The 20,025-nt window shown below is 38.0% G+C and overlaps 1 protein-coding gene across 9 annotated transcripts in view; it reads left to right on the top strand.

Annotated features, from left to right (window-relative positions):
- Positions 1-20,025, top strand: part of DENND5B (DENN domain containing 5B) — a 191,404-nt gene that overhangs the window by 93,888 nt on the left and 77,491 nt on the right. For all 9 annotated transcript variants that reach the window (XM_003988539.6, XM_019834778.3, XM_003988538.6 and 6 more), the window contains one exon: positions 16,725-16,912. In XM_003988539.6, coding sequence (XP_003988588.1) covers positions 16,725-16,912 — 188 coding nt within the window. The remainder of the gene's footprint in view (positions 1-16,724; positions 16,913-20,025) is intronic.

Genomic DNA, 20,025 nt, shown 5'->3' with positions numbered 1-20,025 from the left:
CGTCTTGGTATCTGGTAGGACAGTTCCCTCACTACCTTATTTTTTCCCCAAGAAATAGACTAATTTATTCAATATACATTTTTTTCATGTGTGTGTATGTACATTATAATACAAAATAGTGACATCATTTTAGCACTTAGCTCAATAAGAGCTTTCAAAATCATTAATCTTGTGAAGTCGCACCATCATTAGAGCTTTCTAACATAGATAATGCTGTGTTATAGGTAATTCTCACTCCCTATTTTTATTGAAAGTGCATTGAATCCAATCTGAGACAGTGATATACTTACAATTTAAGTTTCCCTTTCCATAAAAATGTAATCTCTCTCCATTTCTAAGGGTCTTGTTTAATGTCTTCCAGTAGTAAAGTCTTAACAACAGTAGATAATAGCAAATAATGACAGTTTTGTTTCTTCTATTCCAGTATTTCTCATTTTTACTTATTTTTCTTATCTTTCTACACTAGGCTCTCAAGTATAATATAGAATAGAATTAATAGTAGCAGACATCCTTGTCTTTTTCCTGATTTTAAGAAGAATGATTTTAATGTTTTGCTATTAAGTGTACCATTTGCTGTAGTGTTTTTGGTAACTACCTTGTGCCAGGTTAAAGAAGTTCCCTTTTATTTCTAGTTCAAGTTTTTAAAAATCATGAATTCATCTTGTATTTTATTGACTGCTCTTTCTGCATCAAGAAAGATAATCATGTTTTTATCCTTTTGATCACTTAATAAGGGGGAAAATCCACCCCTGTATTCCTGAGTTAAACCTTACTTGGTCATGATATACTATTGCTTTTTTAATATAGAGCTTGATTTAGTTGACTAATATTTTTATTAGAATTTTTACATCTATGTTTTTTAATGATATGATTTATAATGTTAATTTCTTGTACTGTCTTGTCTGGTTTTTGGTATTCAGGCTATTCTATTATACATTGAGTTGGAAAGTGTTCTCTTTTTTTCTGGAAGATTTTACTTAAGGAAGTGTTTATTTAAGGTTGTAATTATTTGTTCCATGACTGAGAGAACTTGTCTGTAAACTGTTTGGTCTTGTTGGGAAGATGTAAGATACCAATTCAGTGTTTTTAATGTTTTGTTTAGTGTTTTTGTTTCTCCTTCCCCTTTTGCCCCTCTCCTCCTCCTCCTCTTCCTCCTCCATCGCCGTCATCGTTGTCGTCATCATCATCATCATCATCAACCATGGACACAGACCAACTAATGTTTTATTATACCACAGGCTGCCCCCTGGTATTTGACCATGGATCCCATATAGCAAAACATGCTGTATCCCGTATAGTTAAAACATGCTGGCACATTACTAGTCCCATCCAGTCATTAACAATGAGTTCAGTCCATCATCCTTATTGTATGAAAGTGTCTTCCAGGCTGAGGTCACTCAGGTTTGCAGACTTCTATTCAAACTTGTCGATGGTTCCCAAAGCAGTAGTGGTCTGAGCAATATTTGGCTTCACCCTTTCAAGGTATCTGATATTTTTGAGCTAAGAGACAATGTTACCTCTTTCTCTAAGCCTCTTTTGAGGTGTTCATGTATATTGGATTTCCCTTACTACAGACTCATTTATTCTTTCCTTTACCCTCAGCTACTGTTCCTCCTTCATTTTATTTATACCCAAATTCTTCCACCTTTTGAAGGGAAGACACATCTTAGGTTCATTTACGGTATAGGTAGGCTGTTGGGGCACCTGGGTGGCCCAGTCGGTTGAGCATCCGACTTCAGTTCAGGTCATGATCTCGCAGTTTGTGAGTTCGAGCCCCGCATCTGGCGCTGTGCTGACAGCTCAGAGCCTGGAGCCTGCTTCGAATTCTGTGTCTCCCTCTCTCTGTGCCCCTCCCCCGCTCATGCTCCATCTCTGTCTCAAAAAAATAAACACTTAAAAAAAAAACACAGCACAAGTAGGTTGTAGGATTCTACAAGTGACGATGGGATCTGGCAACCCCTTACACATTCCACAGTCAGTCCTATGGGAAAAGAGGCTCCTGGCTGTATCTCTACCTTGCATTCTCCTTGTAATTAGGTCCTACATAAACAGTTTCCATTTTATTTTGGAATCCATCTTAACATTGCCTTCTCCATTAGAGTGTTTTTCCAACATTACTCGAGACAGCATGAGTATTTCAGGTTTTAAGATTATTTTATGTCTTTCATTCATAGGAACAGTTTAAATTAATATTCCAGTAGCAAGCTAGTAATTGCCTCTCAAATGGGAATTCTCTAGTCCAACATCCCAATACTTATCATTAGGAGATGCTCACAGATTTTTGCCTTAACCCCAGATTATGCTCTACACATAGGGCTGTGGTACAGAATTTGTCCATACCATGACTCCTGCTGCTTTTGTACACTGTGTAGGCTCAGGCAGTTATTCCCATTTAGCATGTCCAGTTAATATTGCTTGAAGAGTAATCTATGTGCTTTCTGTTTTTCTTTTGGGGGAGGTTTTCCACAGACATACATAATATCCACTCCCATAAAACATTCAGGTAAAGCCTATTTAAACATTGTAATTTTTACCCAAACTTTTACCTTAATGCCATCAACCTTAAAACTTTTTTATATTCTAATTGTAGCCTGTATTAAAACTTCACTAACGGGTTTTAGTACCACAGTGCCTGAAGCTCCTGAGTAAAGAGTCTCAGAAACTTCTCTTCACCTGCTGACCATTTTCCCCATTCTTGTGCATTAGGTTTGGGTCTCCAGCAGGGAGGTGAGTCAAGAGACCTTAGCCCTTTTATCAATCTTTATCTTGATTAATCTGCCTGACTGTTGCCCTAGATGATTCCAGGTCTGGTTTCTCATTGTAATCTTTGCCTTTCCCATATTTTAAATTTCTCCAGACTGGGGTAAATAGACCCAACTTGTTTGGCGCCCTTTTATTTTATTTTATTTTATTTTATTTTATCTTATTTTTTAAGTTTATTTATTTTGAGAGAGGAAGAGTATGAGCAGGGGAGGGGCAGAGAGAGAGAGGGAGAGAGAAGGAATCCCAAGTAGGCTCCACGCTGTCAGTGCAGAGTCCAGCACGGAACTTGAACTCACAAACCACAAGATCATGACCTGAGCCGAAACCAAATCGGACACTCAATTGACTGAGCCACCCAGGCGCCCCATATTCACCCCATTTCTTAATAATTCTCTCTTCTATCTAAAAAAAAAGAAAGGCATAGTGGAGGAATAAATGATAGGGGAACTTAAACACTAGTGTCTAATTTTTGATACCAGTAATTAAAGTCTCAGGAACATTTTAAGGCCTTGCTTACCTTCTTTGACTCCTTACAATGGAAATAAGCAGTTACAGCTCACACTAGCCTGACATGCCAGTCAGATGCTTAACCAGCTGAGCCACCCAGGAGCCCCTTATACTCTAGGTTAAAAGTTTTGGGTTTTTTTTTTTTTTTTTTTTTTTACTCTCTCAGCACTTTGAGAATAATGTTCCACCATCTTCTGGTTTCCAGTGTAGCTCTTGAGATATAATCTGTCACAATCACCCTAATTGTCATTCCTGACCAGAAATCTGTTTTTTCACTCTGGCTGTATATAAGATTTTCTTTTTGCCTTTCATGACCTATATTTTGACTGTGATTTATCTAGATAGGATTTCTTTATTTGTTATGTTTGTGATTTGTTGTATTTCCTGAAATCTTGTGTCATTGTGTTTCAGTAGTTTCTGGGAAATTTTCAACTATCTTCCTAAATGTTACTTCTGTCCATCTTTTTTCTTTTTTTTCCCTTTGAAACTCTAATTAAATCTGTTAATCTGTTTCACTCAGTCTTTCATATCTCTCAAACTCTTTTTCTGTCTTTTCTCTGTGTTCTGCATGATTTCTCCACATCTGCCTCCAGCTTATTTATTTTCATTTTACCTGTGTTTAATCTGTAGTTAACCCTTCCTTTGACATTTTACTTTCAGTGGCCCTAAAACGGTTTTATTTCTTAATTCTTTCTTTAATTTCCTTAAACATATTAAACATATGCATTTCATATTATTTATCAGATAAATTCAGTATCTGATAGGTTGAGGATTGAGGGTTTCTTCCTTCAGGAATGATTTGTATTTTCTTTCACTAAAGATCTAAGTTCACTGGCAACACAGGTCTCCTTTTATTTTATTTTATTTTATTTTATTTTATTTTATTATTTTTAAAATTTTTTATTTATTTTGAGAGAGAGTGTGCACAAGCAGAGGAAGGGCAGAGAGAGAGGGAGAGAGAATCCCAAGCAGGCTGTACATTGTTAATGCAGAGCCCAAGATGGAGCTCAATCCCATGAACCGTGAGATCATGACCCGAGCCAAAATGAAGAGTCAGACGCTTAAGCAGCTAAGCCTCTCCGGCACCCCTTTATTTTGTTTTAAGTAGGCTTCACACTCAGTGCAGAGTCCAACATGGGGCTTGAACTCATAACCCTGAGGCCAAGACCTGAGCTGAGATCAAGAGTCAGAGGCTCAACTAAGTCTTCGGACACCAAAGGTGCCCCTTCACATACAGGTCTACCTTAAATTAAAATTCTTCCTCTTTGTGTTTCTTTGGGTCATACAGACAGCATGACTTTGGGCCCTAAATATACCTGAATGTTGGCCAGTAGATAAGAATTCTCAAGGGGTTTTTTTTACCTCTTCTTCCCAGAGCAAGAACCAGGACAGATAAATTTCTTGTCAGCACAGTGGCTTTTTTTTTTTTTTTAATTCTTGTTTCATTTTTGTTTTTTCCTTTTTCCATCTCTTTTCCCTGAGATTTCTACCATTTGGGGGTCCTGGCTTTATACAACAGGATCTACTGTCTGAATCCCACCCCTTCTTGGACTTTGTTCTCCAACATGCACAGAAATAAAACTGAAGCTGTAGGCCACCTGGGATCAGTAAATGCCTCAAAGATAGCTAGACTTTTGAGCTTTACCACACTGGACTCTTGTTCCCATTTTGTTTCTGGCCCTAATGACTTATTCCCCTAATTTTTGCAAATCGATATATTCATGAACTGAATGTTTTAAAATTGTTTTTTTAGTATTTGAGTTTAGGTTAGGAGCTCTGCGGGCGCCTGGGTGGCTCATTTGGTTGAGTGTCTGACTTCAGCTCAGGTCATGATCTCACAGTTTGTGAGTTTGAGCCCCACATCCGACTCGGGTTCACTGCTGTCAGTGTAGAGCCTGCTTTGGTTCTTCTGTCCCATTCTCTCTCTGCCCTTCCCCCGCTCATGCTCATTCTCTCAAAAGATAGAGGGGCACCTGGGTGGCTCACTCAGTTGGGCGTCTGACTTAGCTCAGGTCATGATCTCGCGGTCTGGGAGTTCAAGCCCCCCCCACCTTAGGCTCTGTGCTGACAGCTCGGAGCCTGGAACCTGCTTCGGATTCTGTCTTCCTTGCTCTGTGCACCTCCCCCTCACTCACACACACACACACACACACACACACACACACACACTCTCTCTCTCTCTCTCTCAAAAATAAACATAAAATATTTTTAAAAAGATAGATATACAGGTAAGATGATAGGTAGATAGATAGGTAGGTAGGTAGGTAGGTAGGTAGGTAGGTAGATAGATAGATAGATAGATAGATAGATAGATAGATAGATAGATAGATAAAGGAGCTCTAGTCCACCATACTGCCATAAATAGAAGTGTTTGAAAAAGATCACTGGGGCTCCTGGGTGGCTCAGTCGGTTGAGCGGCCGACTTCAGCTCAGGTCACGATCTCGTGGTCTGTGAGTTCTAGCCCCGCGTCGGGCCCTGGGCTGATGGCTCGGAGCCTGCAGCCTGCTTCCGATTCTGTGTCTCCCTCTCTCTGCCCCTCCCCTGTTCATGCTCTGTCTCTCTCTGTCTCAAAAATAAATAAACATTAAAAAAAAATTTTTTTTTAAGAAAAAGAAAAAGATCACTGAAGTAAAATTAAAATGAAGATTGATTGTGTTACTTACTACAGAATATAACAACTGCTAGGTATAATTTAACTATTAATAATATAAAATAGGAAAGTTATCCAGGTCTGTTTTCTCTTTTACCAATAATTACCAATTGTATTTAACCTACTTTCAATAATTCAAGTACATAGTTATATACATAGATACTTAATCTTCTGTTGAAGCAATAAGAGATCTCACTTTTCACGGGTAGTCATGGGTATTAGAAAATTATATTCTTACCAATAGATACATATATTTTTATTTTAAACAATTTGTTTTAAAAAATGCCTGATGTCAGGGCGCCTGGGTGGCTCAGTTGGTTAAGTGTCTAACTCTTGGTTTCCTCTCAGGTCATGACCTCACACTTTATGAGTTCAAGCCCTGCATCAGGCACTGTGCTGGCAGCTGACATGGAGCCTCTCTCGCTTTCTCTTTGCCTCTCCTCCATGCACACATGTGCTCTTTCTTTCTTTCTCTCAAAATAAATAAATAAACATTTAAGGGGTGCTGGAGTGGCTCAGTTGGTTGAGCGACTCAGGTTCAGCTCAGGTCATGATCTCACAGTTGATGGGTTCGAGCCCTGCATGGGGCTTACTGCTCTCAGCCTGTCATGGAGCTTGCTTTGGATCCTCTGTTCTCCTCTCTCTCTGCTCCTCACCTGCTCACACTGTCTCTCTCAAAAAATAAATAAAACATTAAAAAAACTTAAAAAAAAAAGTTTAAAAGAAATGCCTGATGTCAAGCCATTGCCAATGATTTTTTGAGGCTCTACAGAGTGTCATGGCTTACTTGTGATTAATGTACTTTTTACACTTAAAATTGTGAATTAAATTCACAATTCACAATTGTGAATTAAATAAGAATTTTTAATAATAACACAATTCTCGATGAGTCCTTGGTTCATTACCTATTTTGCAAACCTTATTTGACTTTGAGACACGTGTATATTTTTGTAAAAATCATCCATTGTCAAATAAAAAATCCTTTTCAGTTAAATTCTGATTATTCTCATCAATTACCCATTTTTTTGTGGATTTTTTGCCCACAAAGTATCTTTATATAGATTAGATTTAGCAAGTTTTTAGAAAATTGTGTTTAAAGAAACACACATACAATTGGGGCACAGTCAGTTGAGCATCAGTCAGTTGAGTGGCTCAGTCAGTTGAGCATCCAACTCTTGATTTCGGCTCAGGTCACGATCTCATGGTTCGTGAGATTTGGCCCCTCCTCAGGCTCTGTGCTGACAGCATGAAGCCTGCTTGAGATTCTCTCTCTCCCTCTCTCTCTGCCCCTCCCCTGCTTGCTCTCACTCTCAAAAAAAAGAAACACATACAATTCACCATCTTAATTTCTTAGTGAACAGTTCAGTAGGATTAAGTATATTCACATTGTTATGCAGTCAGTCTCTAGAATTTTTCATCTTGTAACACTGGAATTTTATACCTGTTGGACACTTCCCTTCCCCATGTCCCCCTCCTTCCAGCCCTTGGCAACTACCATTCTACTTTCTATTTCTATGAATTGACTACTTTAAATACCTCATATAAGTAGAATCACATAACATTTGTCTTTTTGTGACTGGCTTATTTCACTCAACGTAAGTGAACCTTAGGGTTCATCCATGTTTTAACATGTGTCAGAATTTCCTTCCTTTTTAGGGTTGAATAATATTCCAGTGGGTGTATATGCCACATTTTATTTATCCATTTATCCATTGACAGACACTTGAGTTGCTTTATCTCTTAGCTACTGTGAGTAATGCTACTAAAAACATAGATGTGCAAATATCTCTTCAAGTCTCTTTAGTTCTTTTGGACATATACCCAGAAGTAGAATTTCAGCAAGTTTTTAATCCCTAGCTGCTGCCAAGCACCCTTTGGTTTTCTATGTTAGTAATATAGATGTGCTTTTAATAGGTCCAGTATATCCCATTATATAACTGGCCATAATTATTTTAACCAGATTCCTCTTGCTAGATATTTAGGATATTACAAATAATTTACTGTTATAAATGACACTTTATACATAAAATATTATGTACATATATTTTTGTACACTTAAATGATAAATTCCTAGAATTGGAACTGATAGGTTAAATGATCTTATCTGTATGTATATTTTTTTTTTAATTTTTTTTTTTTAGCGTTTATTTATTTTTGAGACAGAGACAGAGCATGAACGGGGAGGGTCAGAGAGAGGGAGACACAGAGTCTGAAACAGGCTCCAGGCTCTGAGCTGTCAGCACAGAGCCCGATGCGGGGCTCGAACTCACGGACCACGAGATCACGACCTGAGGGGAAGTCGGCCGCTCAACCGACTGAGCCACCCAGGCGCCCCTGTATGTATATTTTTAATTTATTCCATATGTCATTATTTTAGTCCATTCTTTTTTTAATTTAGTGGGTTTTTTTAAGTTTATTTATTTCTTTTGAGAGAGAGGGAGAGCACGAGCAGGGGAGGAAAAGAGAGAGAGAGAGAGAGAGAGAGAGAAAGAGAAAGAAAGAATCCTAATCAAGCTCTGTGCTGTCAGTGTGGAGCCTGATGCAGGGCTTGAACTCACAAACTGTGAGATCCTGACCTTAGTTGAAACCAAGAGTCAGGTGCTTAACCTACTGAGCCACCCAGGCATCCCTGATCTATATTTTTTTAAGCTTTTGATAGATACTGCCAAATAGAAAGCTCTACCAACTTGTGAAAATACTTTTTCCTCCACACCTTTATTGTGATTTTCTTTCAAATCTTTGTCAACATGATAAGCAAAATGTGGTTCATTTTCCCCATTGAATTTTTGAAGTTGAACTTTTTCATATTGATTTGCATTTGTACTCTGTCTTTTGTAATATCTTCATGAGCTTTAGGCAATCTTTGTTGCTGTTATAATAGTTTATTATGAAAACAGGTCAGTGTGGGGACAAGGGGACAAACAAGCATGTTTTAGGTTAGCTCAAGTGAAGTGTGGCACAGGTTCTTCACTTTGAAACCATACTTGCTGAGGTCAAGCATCAGGTTATCTTTTGTTAGAAAACTTGTAATCCTTGGGGCACCTGGGTGGCTCAGTTGGTTAGGCATCCAACTCTTTTTTTTTTTTTTTAATGTTTATTTATTTTTGAGAGAGAGAAAGAGAAAGTGTGAACAAAGGAGAGGCAGAGAAAGAGGGAGACACAATCTCAAGCAGGCTCCAGGCTCTGAGCTGTCTATATAGAGCCTGACACAGGGCTCAAACTTGTGAACTGCAAGATCATGACCTCAGCCAAAGTCAGACGCTTAACTGACTGAGCCACCCATTCGCCCCTAGGCATCCAACTTTTGATCTCACCTCAGGTCTTGGTCTCAGGGTCATGAGTTCAAGCCCCTCGTTGGGCTCCACACTGGGTGTAAAACCTACTTAAAATAAAAAGAAAGAAAACTTGTAATTCTTGCTCTTGTTTTGAGAGCTTCCAGAGGCTATCCTCTTCATTTTGCAATATTGTAGGACATTGTTGGCAGTATCTGAGATGAATTTCTGGAGCCAGAGAGATGAGCCGAATTATGCATGTGCTAGAGGCCTCAAAGCCAGCATCAGGTGACATCAAGTGGTAACCAGTCACTGCACCCAGGATTGTAGGCGTGTAATCTTCCAGCTTTATCATCATGTTCACCAAAGGTGTGCTGGACACTACCAGCCTCATTACCTCCATTGGCAGCACTTTGCAGTATGCAAATCTCATTAGACATGGCCTCCCCCTGGGACATTGAGCCACCAGCCAATCCTGGAACTGCCTTGTGCCACTCCATGTCCTGTGCCCTCTGCCTCAGGTCTAACTGCAGACCCCTCAGCTGTCCCAGTGGGGCTGACCTTGTTCTTTACAGTGACTGGTAGGGGGCTCAGTCGGTTAAGCGTCCGATTTCAGCTCAGGTCATGATCTTGCGGTTTGTGACTTCGAGCCCTGCGTCGGGCTCTGTGCTGACAGCTGGAGCCTGAAGCCTGCTTCGGATTCTGTGTCTCCTCCTCTCTCTGCCTCTCCCATGCTCATGCTCTGTCTCTCTCTGTCTCTCAATAATAAATAAACCTTAAAAAAAATTTAAAAAAACAAAACAATGACACTGGTTAGAAAGGGGCTGAGATGGCGGAGGCAGGGCCATCTCAAAGTCTGCATATAAGCCACTGTGAGGCAAATTTTTGACAGTATATTCTGTATAATGTGGTAAAGCATAATTTTTTAAATATCCAAATAGCTTTATTTTATTTTGCTTACCTTAGATATTAGCATATTAATTTTTTTTAAGTTTATTCATTTTGAGAGAGACAGAGACAGGGCGAGTAGGGGAGGGGCAGAGAGAGGAAGAGACTGAGAATCCCAAGCAGGCTCTGCACTGTCAGCAGAGAGCCCCACGTGAGGCTTGAACTCACAAAACCATGAGATCATGACCTGAGCTGAAACTGAGAGTTGGACACTTAACCAACTGAGCCACCCAGGCACCCCAACCTATTAATTTCTTAACATGCATTTACTGACCACTCACTACGTAGTAGGCCCTATACCAAGTTCTGAAAATTGTGAGATTAAAAATACAGTTATTGTTCTCTGGCAGATGATGGTACAGTAAGGAAGACAGACACATAAACAGATAATTGTAATAGAATTGTAATAGTTTTAGTGAGATGAATAATTACTCTGATGGAAATAAAGTTAGGGTACTGTGGAAACATGTAGATGGGGCTCTAGTAATGATAAGTATTTAGGGAAGGCTTTGCAAAGGAACTGTTACCTAAGGAAAAAGTGGAACTTAGCCAGACACTACAAGGGAAAGGGACCTCCTGGGCAGAGAAAAAGTGTATACAGAGGCACAGAAATCTATGAAAACATGTTAGATTCAGTGAATGAACTATAGGCAAATTATTTGACTGCCTGTGGGGTGGTGGTAAGAAATGAGGTAGGAAAGGGACACATCATGAAGAGCCTCATATGCCATGCTGGCAGATGTCTTAAATATGAAAATAATGTCTTTTACACATTCACCACTTTGAGTATCAAAGAAAAAATAATTTTCCTAAAATATTTAAATATCTCAAATCATACCTAAAAAAGAAAGCTCTTTTATTTCTTGATTGAGTTAAAAAGCATTGTCTTGTTTCCAATAAGTAATTGCCTTATTAAAAAGGATGTGACATTTCAGCCAGTCTTGAAGAAAACATAGAACTGGAAACAATAAACATAGAATATCCACAGCAAGTGGGAGAATTGTGCTGAAGGAAATATAAACCATTTATTTCAGTCTTTCAGTGTCTGGTAGAAGAGGGAAAAGTATATAATTGATTTTCACTCTCCATGTGAGAGTTTTCCATAATCAAACCAGAAAATAGCCCAGGGTGCTACTTGCCATTACTAGAAGAATTTATTTTCTATAAGATTGAACATTTTTCCTACCAATAGTAAAAAAAAAAAAAAAAAAAAAAAAAAGTGGCCACACTATTAGGCATTTGATTTGACTGCTTAAAACCCTGGACCTTTCAGCCTAGGTCCAATCAGGAAACAGATTAAACCACATCTGTACTTTAAACAGAGAAATGTAATATGAAGAATGACTAAGCTATAATAGTAAGTGACTATAAAGACGTGAAGAGGGGCGCCTGGGTGGCTCAGTTGGTTAAGCGTCCAACTTCGGCTCAGGTCATGATCTCATGGTTCATGAGTTCAAGCCCTGCGTTGGGCTTTGTGCTGACAGCTCAGAGCCTGGAGCCCACTTTGGATTCTGTGTCTTCCTCTCTCTCTGCCCCTCTCCTGCTCATGCTCTATCTCTCTCTCTCTCTCAATAATAAACATTAAACAAAATTTTAAAAAAAGATATGAAGAAAACTCTTAACAGATACCCAAGGAAGGACAAACTTGGAGGGTAACCCATTTCCTAGGGCTAAGGCTTATAGTTCATTGAAGAAAGAGCAGTTGCGGCCCAGTGGAGAAGGTCGATGGGTTGCCTGGTCCAGAGCTGATCCTCAGTCACTGGGCAAGTGGAAAACAAACCTCTGAGGTACAAGTGAGCTGTAGCTGGTGAGTGGGCACACAGAAGTTGTCAGGACACCACTGTGGGTATGAAATCTGGGTATGTGATATCTGTGTTAGGGGGGCCATGGAAAGATGACTACTGGCCCAATCATTGAGGCTACTCCCACTCGGCATGTGGCTGGGGCAGTATACGACCAGATGTCTTCACATATCCACACTGCGGATCAACCGTGCAACAGGAGCAAAAACAAAACACTGCGGTTGTACTGTGGAACTAGGAAGAGAAGCTCCTTCCTGCAGTGTCTCAGCATTACTTTCTACTGGCAAAGCTTAACATTGTGCTTACTGTAAAAGAAAATGCTTAGACCATGTACTAAGTGAATTTGGAACTAAGAGGCAATAAATATGTAACTGACACAGGATCTGACTGCTTACAGTCTTGAGCCTTTCACCAATGTCTGGCTTATAATTGAGAAAGAAATATTAAAGTAGCCCTGACACCGAGGAACTGATCTAGCTCTTAAACTAGGGCTCACTGTAAGTGCAAACTGATCCGATGCTCACAGCTGAGCCCTGTTGTTCTATAGAACATATAAATAGTCTCACAGGAACATCTACTTCAAGCAAGATCACCGTGCACTTCACAAAATACCAAACGTCCTCTTCTCTTGCTGAATTAGTAGCTGCTGTTCTACTTTTTTACCAAGTTCAGTTCTAGCCACCCCCCTTAGTCTGCATTCCCCATGGTTAGATTTATTGAGATACCCTGTCATAGAACTGCCTTGATTTTTTTTCTTTTTTAATTTGAGAGAGAGAGAGAGTGCACATGAAAGCAGGGGAGAGGGGCAGAGAGAGAGAGGGAGAGAGAGAGAGAGAGAGAGAGAGAGAGAGAGAGAGAGAGAGGAAGAGAGAAAGAGGGAATCCCAAGCAGGCTCCCTACTAAGCACTGAGCCTGATGCAGGACTTGATCCTACAACCTTGGGATCATGACCTAAGCCAAAATCAAGAGTCAGGTGCTCAACCAGCTGAGACACTCAGGTGCTCCTAGAATTGCCTTGATTTCTGACAGTATCTAATCCAAAACAAATCTCCACTTCCTTAGACCCTAACTAAAATTGTCCCAACCCAGCCCAAATGCTGTAATACGTTATCTCTAAACCCTGTCTCTTACTTACTAAGACATTCCACAGATCCCCATAGTGTGTGTTCTCCCTCTCCATAAGGAGTTAGTAGTAAACCCAACTTGTTCAAAAACAGGTGTGTTTCTGAAGTTTTTAACTGAAGTGCATTGACAGAATAAATGATTACTACTAAGTATTTCTCAACCGAATGGATCTTCTCACTCCTCCTTTTCCTTAAAAACATTCTTAAGTAAGGTTTTTATAGGTTGGAGGTGGGTAAGGGATTGGAGGAAGAATATCCCCCTACTTTAAATTACTTAAAGGGGCGCCTGGGTGGCTCAGTCGGTTGAGCGTCCGACTTCGGCTCGGGTCACGATCTCACGGTCCGTGAGTTTGAGCCCCGCGTCGGGCTCTGGGCTGATGGCTCAGAGCCTGGAGCCTGTTTCCGATTCTGTGTCTCCCTCTCTCTCTGCCCCTCCCCCGTTCATGCTCTGTCTCTCTCTGTCTCAAAAATAAATAAACGTTAAAAAAAAATTTTTTTAAAGAAATATTAAAAAAAAGAAAAAAAATAAATTACTTAAAGATATTTTAGATTTTTCTCCCATTTAATGTGTAAAAACTGTAATTCTTTTTTAAAATCTAGATTTTAATGTTTGGTTTTTTTTTAAGAAGTTAGCTAAGTTTGAAACAGACTTTTTTTAAGGAAGTAATTGTCTTAGAAAACTAATCTTTAATCAACAATACCAAAAAAACTCCTGAAAATAGTTTATTTTGATCACGATTTTTAGAACCATAAAACTCCATAGAAACCCACAGTAAATCTAATAGCAGTTTTTAAAAGTTAGCAAACATACACCAGAACAATCAAGTTATTTTTCTAATAGTCCATCTATATAATACATACTGTACATTTTGAACATAGTCAAATCATAAAATATGTGAATGAGATTACTATGAAGTTAATTTTTTTCTTTCTCTTAAGTTTTCAATGAGCTCTGTGTTTCTCAGACTTCAGGAGTGACATGTGGAATACCTCTTCCTGGTAGAGCAACATTGTGCTTTCATTCTTTTTTTTAATTTTTAATTTTTATTTTTAGAGAGAGAGTGCACAAGTAGGGGAGAGGGGCAAAGGGAGAGAGAGAGAGAGAGAGAATCCCAAACATGCTCTGTGCTTAGCATGGAGTCTGACACAGGCCTCAATCCCACAACCCTGGGATCATGACCTGAGCCAAAACCAAGAGTTGGACGTTCAACTGACTGAACCACCCTGGCACCCTGTGCTTTCATTCTATTCGTCACTTCCAAAAAGCTGTGGAAGCTTCCTGAAGGTCCCTTCCTACTATGAAAGGCCTTTGAAAACTTGCATTATATTCCGCTATTAAAATCTTTACATTTTTAATATAGAGGAGGGAAAAAAATGTTTAATTTGATTGTTTCCAAACAGTAGTTCTGATCCATATAAGTTCTGGACACTTAAACATAGTAAGTATGAGTCAGTTGGTAAAAATTCTCTGTCATGAGCAGTATCCACAGCTTAGTAAATGGGTATTTAAATTTTCTTCATAATGTGGCCATGCAGATAATTAAGTGAATATATGAATATGCAAGAAGTGTGATTTTTGAGTGCATAGTTTATTGTCTGAGTAGTTACCGTTTTCTCCTACTGAAAAATTAAAAGTTCTTTAGTCTCTTCTGGACAAAATCTAATCAAGTCTATTTAAGTTGTAGATATGCAGGAAAATTATATAGTATTATTCCAGCAATCATTTATTTGTTAAAAAATACCTTTGAGGGGCACCTGAGTGGCTCGGTCAATTAAGCATCATGCCCAGGTTGTGATGTCTCAGTCATGAGATTGAGCCCCCTTGTTGGGCTTTGTACATGTGGAGCCTGCTTGAGATTGTCTCTTTCCTTCTCTCTCTGTCCCTCCCTCACTTGTGTGCTCTCTGAAATTCTCAATATAAATAAACATTAAAAAAAAATACACACACACACACATATACATATGTATGTATATATATTCCTATAAACAGGTTTTCACCTAAAATTTACATCTTTTTAAAAACTTTTTTTAAATGTTTGTTTATTTTTTGGAAGGAATCACAGAATCTGAAGCAGGCTCCAGGCTCTCAGCTGCCAGCACAGAGCCCAATGTGGGGTTTGAATTCATGAACCACGACATCATGACCCGAGCCCAAGTCAGACGCTTAACCAACTGAGCCACCCAGGCGCCCCTAACATTTACATCTTAATAGTGAATCAAATAAGGAAACTTCTAATTTACTTAGGCTATGAATAGCTGATGATTCATTACCAAAAACCCACTGTAGACTATTAAAGATAGTTGTATACGAATTATAAAACAACACAAGAAAGACTTTTAAGCAGAAAACATCCTGTTTATGCTTGGACAGGTGTTCTTTGGGTGGACATGAACCAGATAGCATCTGGTCATTTTCTTTAACCTTTTTTAAAAGACTCCTCAAAATCTTCCTTCCCCAGATTTTACTGCTTTTGTGCTTAATGAATTCTGTGAGAGCAAAATTACAAGTCCATAATATCTCTTAATTTTTAAATTCTTAAATTCTTAAATCCAAAAAAATTCAGAAAATCAAAGATTCTTTTTGTAACTCATTTATTAGAAAACCAGACCTGAACCAGGCCTTTTTAAATTCTTTATCTTGCCTACTAGGACACTCATACAGTTTGCTGCAGAAATATTAATGTGTTTTTTTACAGGGCCCTGCCCCGGCTATTTCATGTATGTGGTATATGCACAATATTACCTTTATAAATTTAAAGAAGAAAACTGAATTCTAAACACATCTGCCTCTAAAGGTTTAAGTAGGGATTATAGACAGTGGATATATAAAGTAATCCATGGCAGAGTGGTTTAAGAGGACACTTTATTTGTAACTATGTGAGGTAATGGATATTAACCAGACTTACTGTGGTAATCATTTTGCAATATATACATAAATTATTATGTGTACACCTAAAACTAATAGTATTATATGTCAATTATATCTAAAATGAGGAGGGGGCACTTTAATATTATAAGCAGTTTTTAGTTTTGATAAATTAATTAATGTAAACAAAACACAGGCAAAAACCAACTTTTAATTTTCTGATAACTTTCACTTTGTTTTTAGATTTGATAGTTATGTAGTTGGGGGTTAAATATAAGACATATAATTATGAATGCATGTATTTGTTTGATTTCTTATACCCACGAAATGAAGGCTAAAATAAGTATTATCAGGATAACCATAGGCCATCATCACCATGATCATACATACAAGAAAAAAAAGAGCCTCTGAATTGGGGATTATATAGATCTGCATGTATACAAAAAGTGATCAGTAGCAATATTCTTATACATTTTCAATAGGAGACATGCCAAGAACAATTCTGTTAGTTCTTGTTTCCTTCACATCTTAAGGGAATGTAAATTTACATACTGGTGATTTCAGAAGCAAAAATATGATAAGGTTTCCCACCTATTCCTACCCCCTTAATACCTTTCAAGTGAAACCATTTAACTCTTTAATTATAGTGGGATAGACCTATTTTCTGCATGGTCATAAAGAAACATTTATTAGAACAAGAGTTTATTCTGGAAATTAATATTTTCAAGCTTAATGCATTGATTATGTTTTTATTTGGAATCTTCCCCTCCTTTTTTCCTTGTTCTGTGCAGATTATCAACGCTTGATGACTGTGGCGGAAGGCATCACCACACTTTTGTTCCCATTTCAATGGCAGCATGTTTATGTGCCCATCCTCCCTGCTTCTCTGCTACATTTTCTTGATGCTCCTGTCCCTTATCTGATGGGCCTTCAGTCAAAAGAAGGAACTGACCGTTCTAAACTAGAACTTCCTCAAGAGGTAAAACTTATAATGGGTGATGAAGCATTTGCTGTTTGTTGATTGAGGTCAAGACCACTTTTCTTAGCATTGTCTTTGTCTAAACTGTGTCTCTGACTGTCTTGAATTTTCCAAGTAGGGCTAAGGTAGAGCTTGAACCATAGAGTGCAGATCCTGACTCCTGATGCTTGCTGGGACTAGTCATTAGTTAAGTAAGCATGGTTCAAACAGGACAGTGGCAAGTTTTCACAGCGATAAATCTGTGAGGAGGGAGCAACAGTAGCATTATCTAGTGGCTTTATCATTCGAATAGCATTTAATTCCTTTTTCCCCTCATTTATTTTATAAATTCTACTTTTAAACAAAATAGCCCAGGTTTTCACATCTTCACATCATTAATTGAGATGAATTTGATTCTTGACTTCCTTCAAATGAAAAGTAACATCTTTCAGCAAACTATAGATAATGGAAATATCAAATACTTTAGTATTCTTTGTTATCAGACCTAAGCTAGTTATCAGCTTTTTTCTAAATGTCAGCTTGGCTAGGTGATTGAGATAAAAACTCTAACCCCTAGCTTTTAGGCCACCTTAAGGTTACTGTGCTTTCTGTGTGTTGTATTTTCAGATGTTGTTTAAGAAAATTAGGAATTCTTGAAAGTATTTTGAATGTAGTTTTTAATCTGTTGTTAATGGTACTCGGAATTGGACTGTAAAACCTTTGAAATGAAATAGTGATGAGAGTGCCATGGCCTATTAAAAAACATTAAATAGTTAACTATATGATATTATTAGCTATTTAATTAGCATCTTTCTTAATAAGATCTTTCATGCTGTGCTGTGCTTTTATTTGTTCTTATTTCCCATAGAGATTCTCATTTTAATAAGTGAATTTAAAATAACATACTAAGCTACAGCTGTTATACCCATTAATGATTCCTGTAATCATCCATTGCTTACTTTATTCCAATGAATATTTCCCTTCCAAAATTAACATTTTTGTTCAGGGAAAAATAGCTTGATTGGGATCATATAAAATGCTTATAAAAGTTGTCTTGCTCTTTTGAGCTTATGCATGTTCTCTGCTTTTGCCTCCCCATTATCTCTCTTTTCTCTATTACCTGAACTCTCTTGTTTTCTCTTTTATTAGATTAATCTAAGTATCTTGTCAGTTCAAAAAGTAATCCTTTAAATTTTCAAGGAAAAAGAAATAGATTAGCCAAATGTATTTTAAATGCAATTTAAGTTTAAGGACTTAAATAGTGACATGTTTTAGTTTCTTGTTGAGTATCTGGTCTGTTTGTATATTAATCAAGTGATATTTTGTAAGACAGTATGTTTTGGTATATAAATATTATCTTCCCATTTTTACATGAGTTATAATTGTTGAGAGTTTTTAAATGCCAACTATATATTTTTGGAGTGGGGAAATCTTTCTGTCTCCCTATATGTGTATATTTTCTGACTCTAAAGATAAAAATTCTGAAAGTTCTTGCAGCAGTGACTTTGGTTTTCTAACTTTTTACTTTTTAAATCAATACGTTTTTAAGTTTATTTGTTTTTTGAGAGACAGAGAGAGTGAGAGAGAGCACAAACAGGGGAGGGGCAGAGAGAGAGAGAGAAGGAGACACAGAATCCGAAGCAGGCTCCAGGCTTCTAAGCGTCAGTACAGAGCCCAGTGCAGATCTCGAACTCATGAACTGTGAGATCATGACCTGAGCCAAGGTCAGATGCTCAACTGACTGAGTCACTCAGGCGCCCCAGTCAATACTCTTTAATAAATGTACATATCCATCTATTCGTAGAGTAGAATAATATGAAATAACCTGGGTCAGCTGTGAAAATAGCAGTGCTTCTGTATAGAAAGTATATGTTAGTACATCATTATTTTGGAAGAAAATGCTAACAGCTGACCCAGATTATTTCATACTCTTCTACTCTATGAATAGATGGGTATGTACATTTATTAAAGAGAATTGATTTAACGAGTTAAAAGTTTAGAAAATCACAGACATTGCTGCATTAGCTCTCAGAATTTTTAAGTTTGCTTATCTTTAGAGTAAAAAAAATACACACAGATCACCTTGTGCTCATAACATTTTACAATGAGATAAATAATCTACTTCACATAATTTGAGGAAGATGTAGGTATAAAAATAGCCATTTTAAAAATTGACTTAAATGCACTCACTAGTAATACCTCCTCCCTCCTTTCCCTGAAAACTATAAAATAAAATAATAGTTAAAAATAGTGATGGGAAAAAAAATAGTGACAGGGCTTCTTAGAATAGTTATGAAGATGATAAGTTTGCAAAATGATTATTTTAAGAAGGTATGATTTTAGTTGTTAGCTAACTAATGTAACTACATAGACTTATAATTAACCACCCACTTACTTTCCCCATAGTTCTAAAATGATAGGCACAGGTAGCCATTTGTTAAATTGTTTTTTCAGGGGGTGGGGTAGAGAAAGTGACGGTAGAAGGATACAGCACTGGGGATGAACTGCAGAGAAGGGTACTTCGCTTATTCCCATTCTTGCTTGTCTTTACAGTAAATGGTGGGCAAGAAATCCAGAGAAAAACTGAAATTGCTTTTTCCACTTTGTTTTTGTTATGTCTTGCCCCTGAGATTCTGTGGGAATATTTTAAATATTCTCTCCATGGGGCACCTGGATGGCTCAGTCGGTTGAGTGTCCAACTTCGGCTCAGGTCATGATCTCATGGTTCGTGGATTCAAGCCCTCTTTTGGGCTCTGTGCTGACAGCTTGGAACCTGAAGCCTGCTTCAAGTTCTGTGTCTCCCTCTCTCTCTGCGCCTCACCCACTCATGCTCTCTGTCTCTCTCTCAAAAATGAATAAACATTAAAAAAATTTTTAAATATTCTCCTCCAGTTTACCCTTATGCCAGCTTAACTTCAGCCGTTGAGAAACTATATTCCTTAGTAAGCATGGAGAGAGCTGCCCTGGCCTCACATTCCTGGATACTTCCTCCTCCTGTGTACATCTTTGGGGTTCCACAAAATGACTGTCTCCTTGAGTCTTATTCATTCATTCACCAAACAGTGTCTTCTCATACACTACCAGTGTAGGATACATTAGGAGACATCAAGATAAATAAGATGTAATTTTTGCTT

This window comes from Felis catus, chromosome B4 (assembly GCF_018350175.1).
Source record: "Felis catus isolate Fca126 chromosome B4, F.catus_Fca126_mat1.0, whole genome shotgun sequence".
NCBI lineage: Eukaryota > Metazoa > Chordata > Mammalia > Carnivora > Felidae > Felis > Felis catus.
This window is presented reverse-complemented; position numbering and strand designations above follow the sequence as displayed.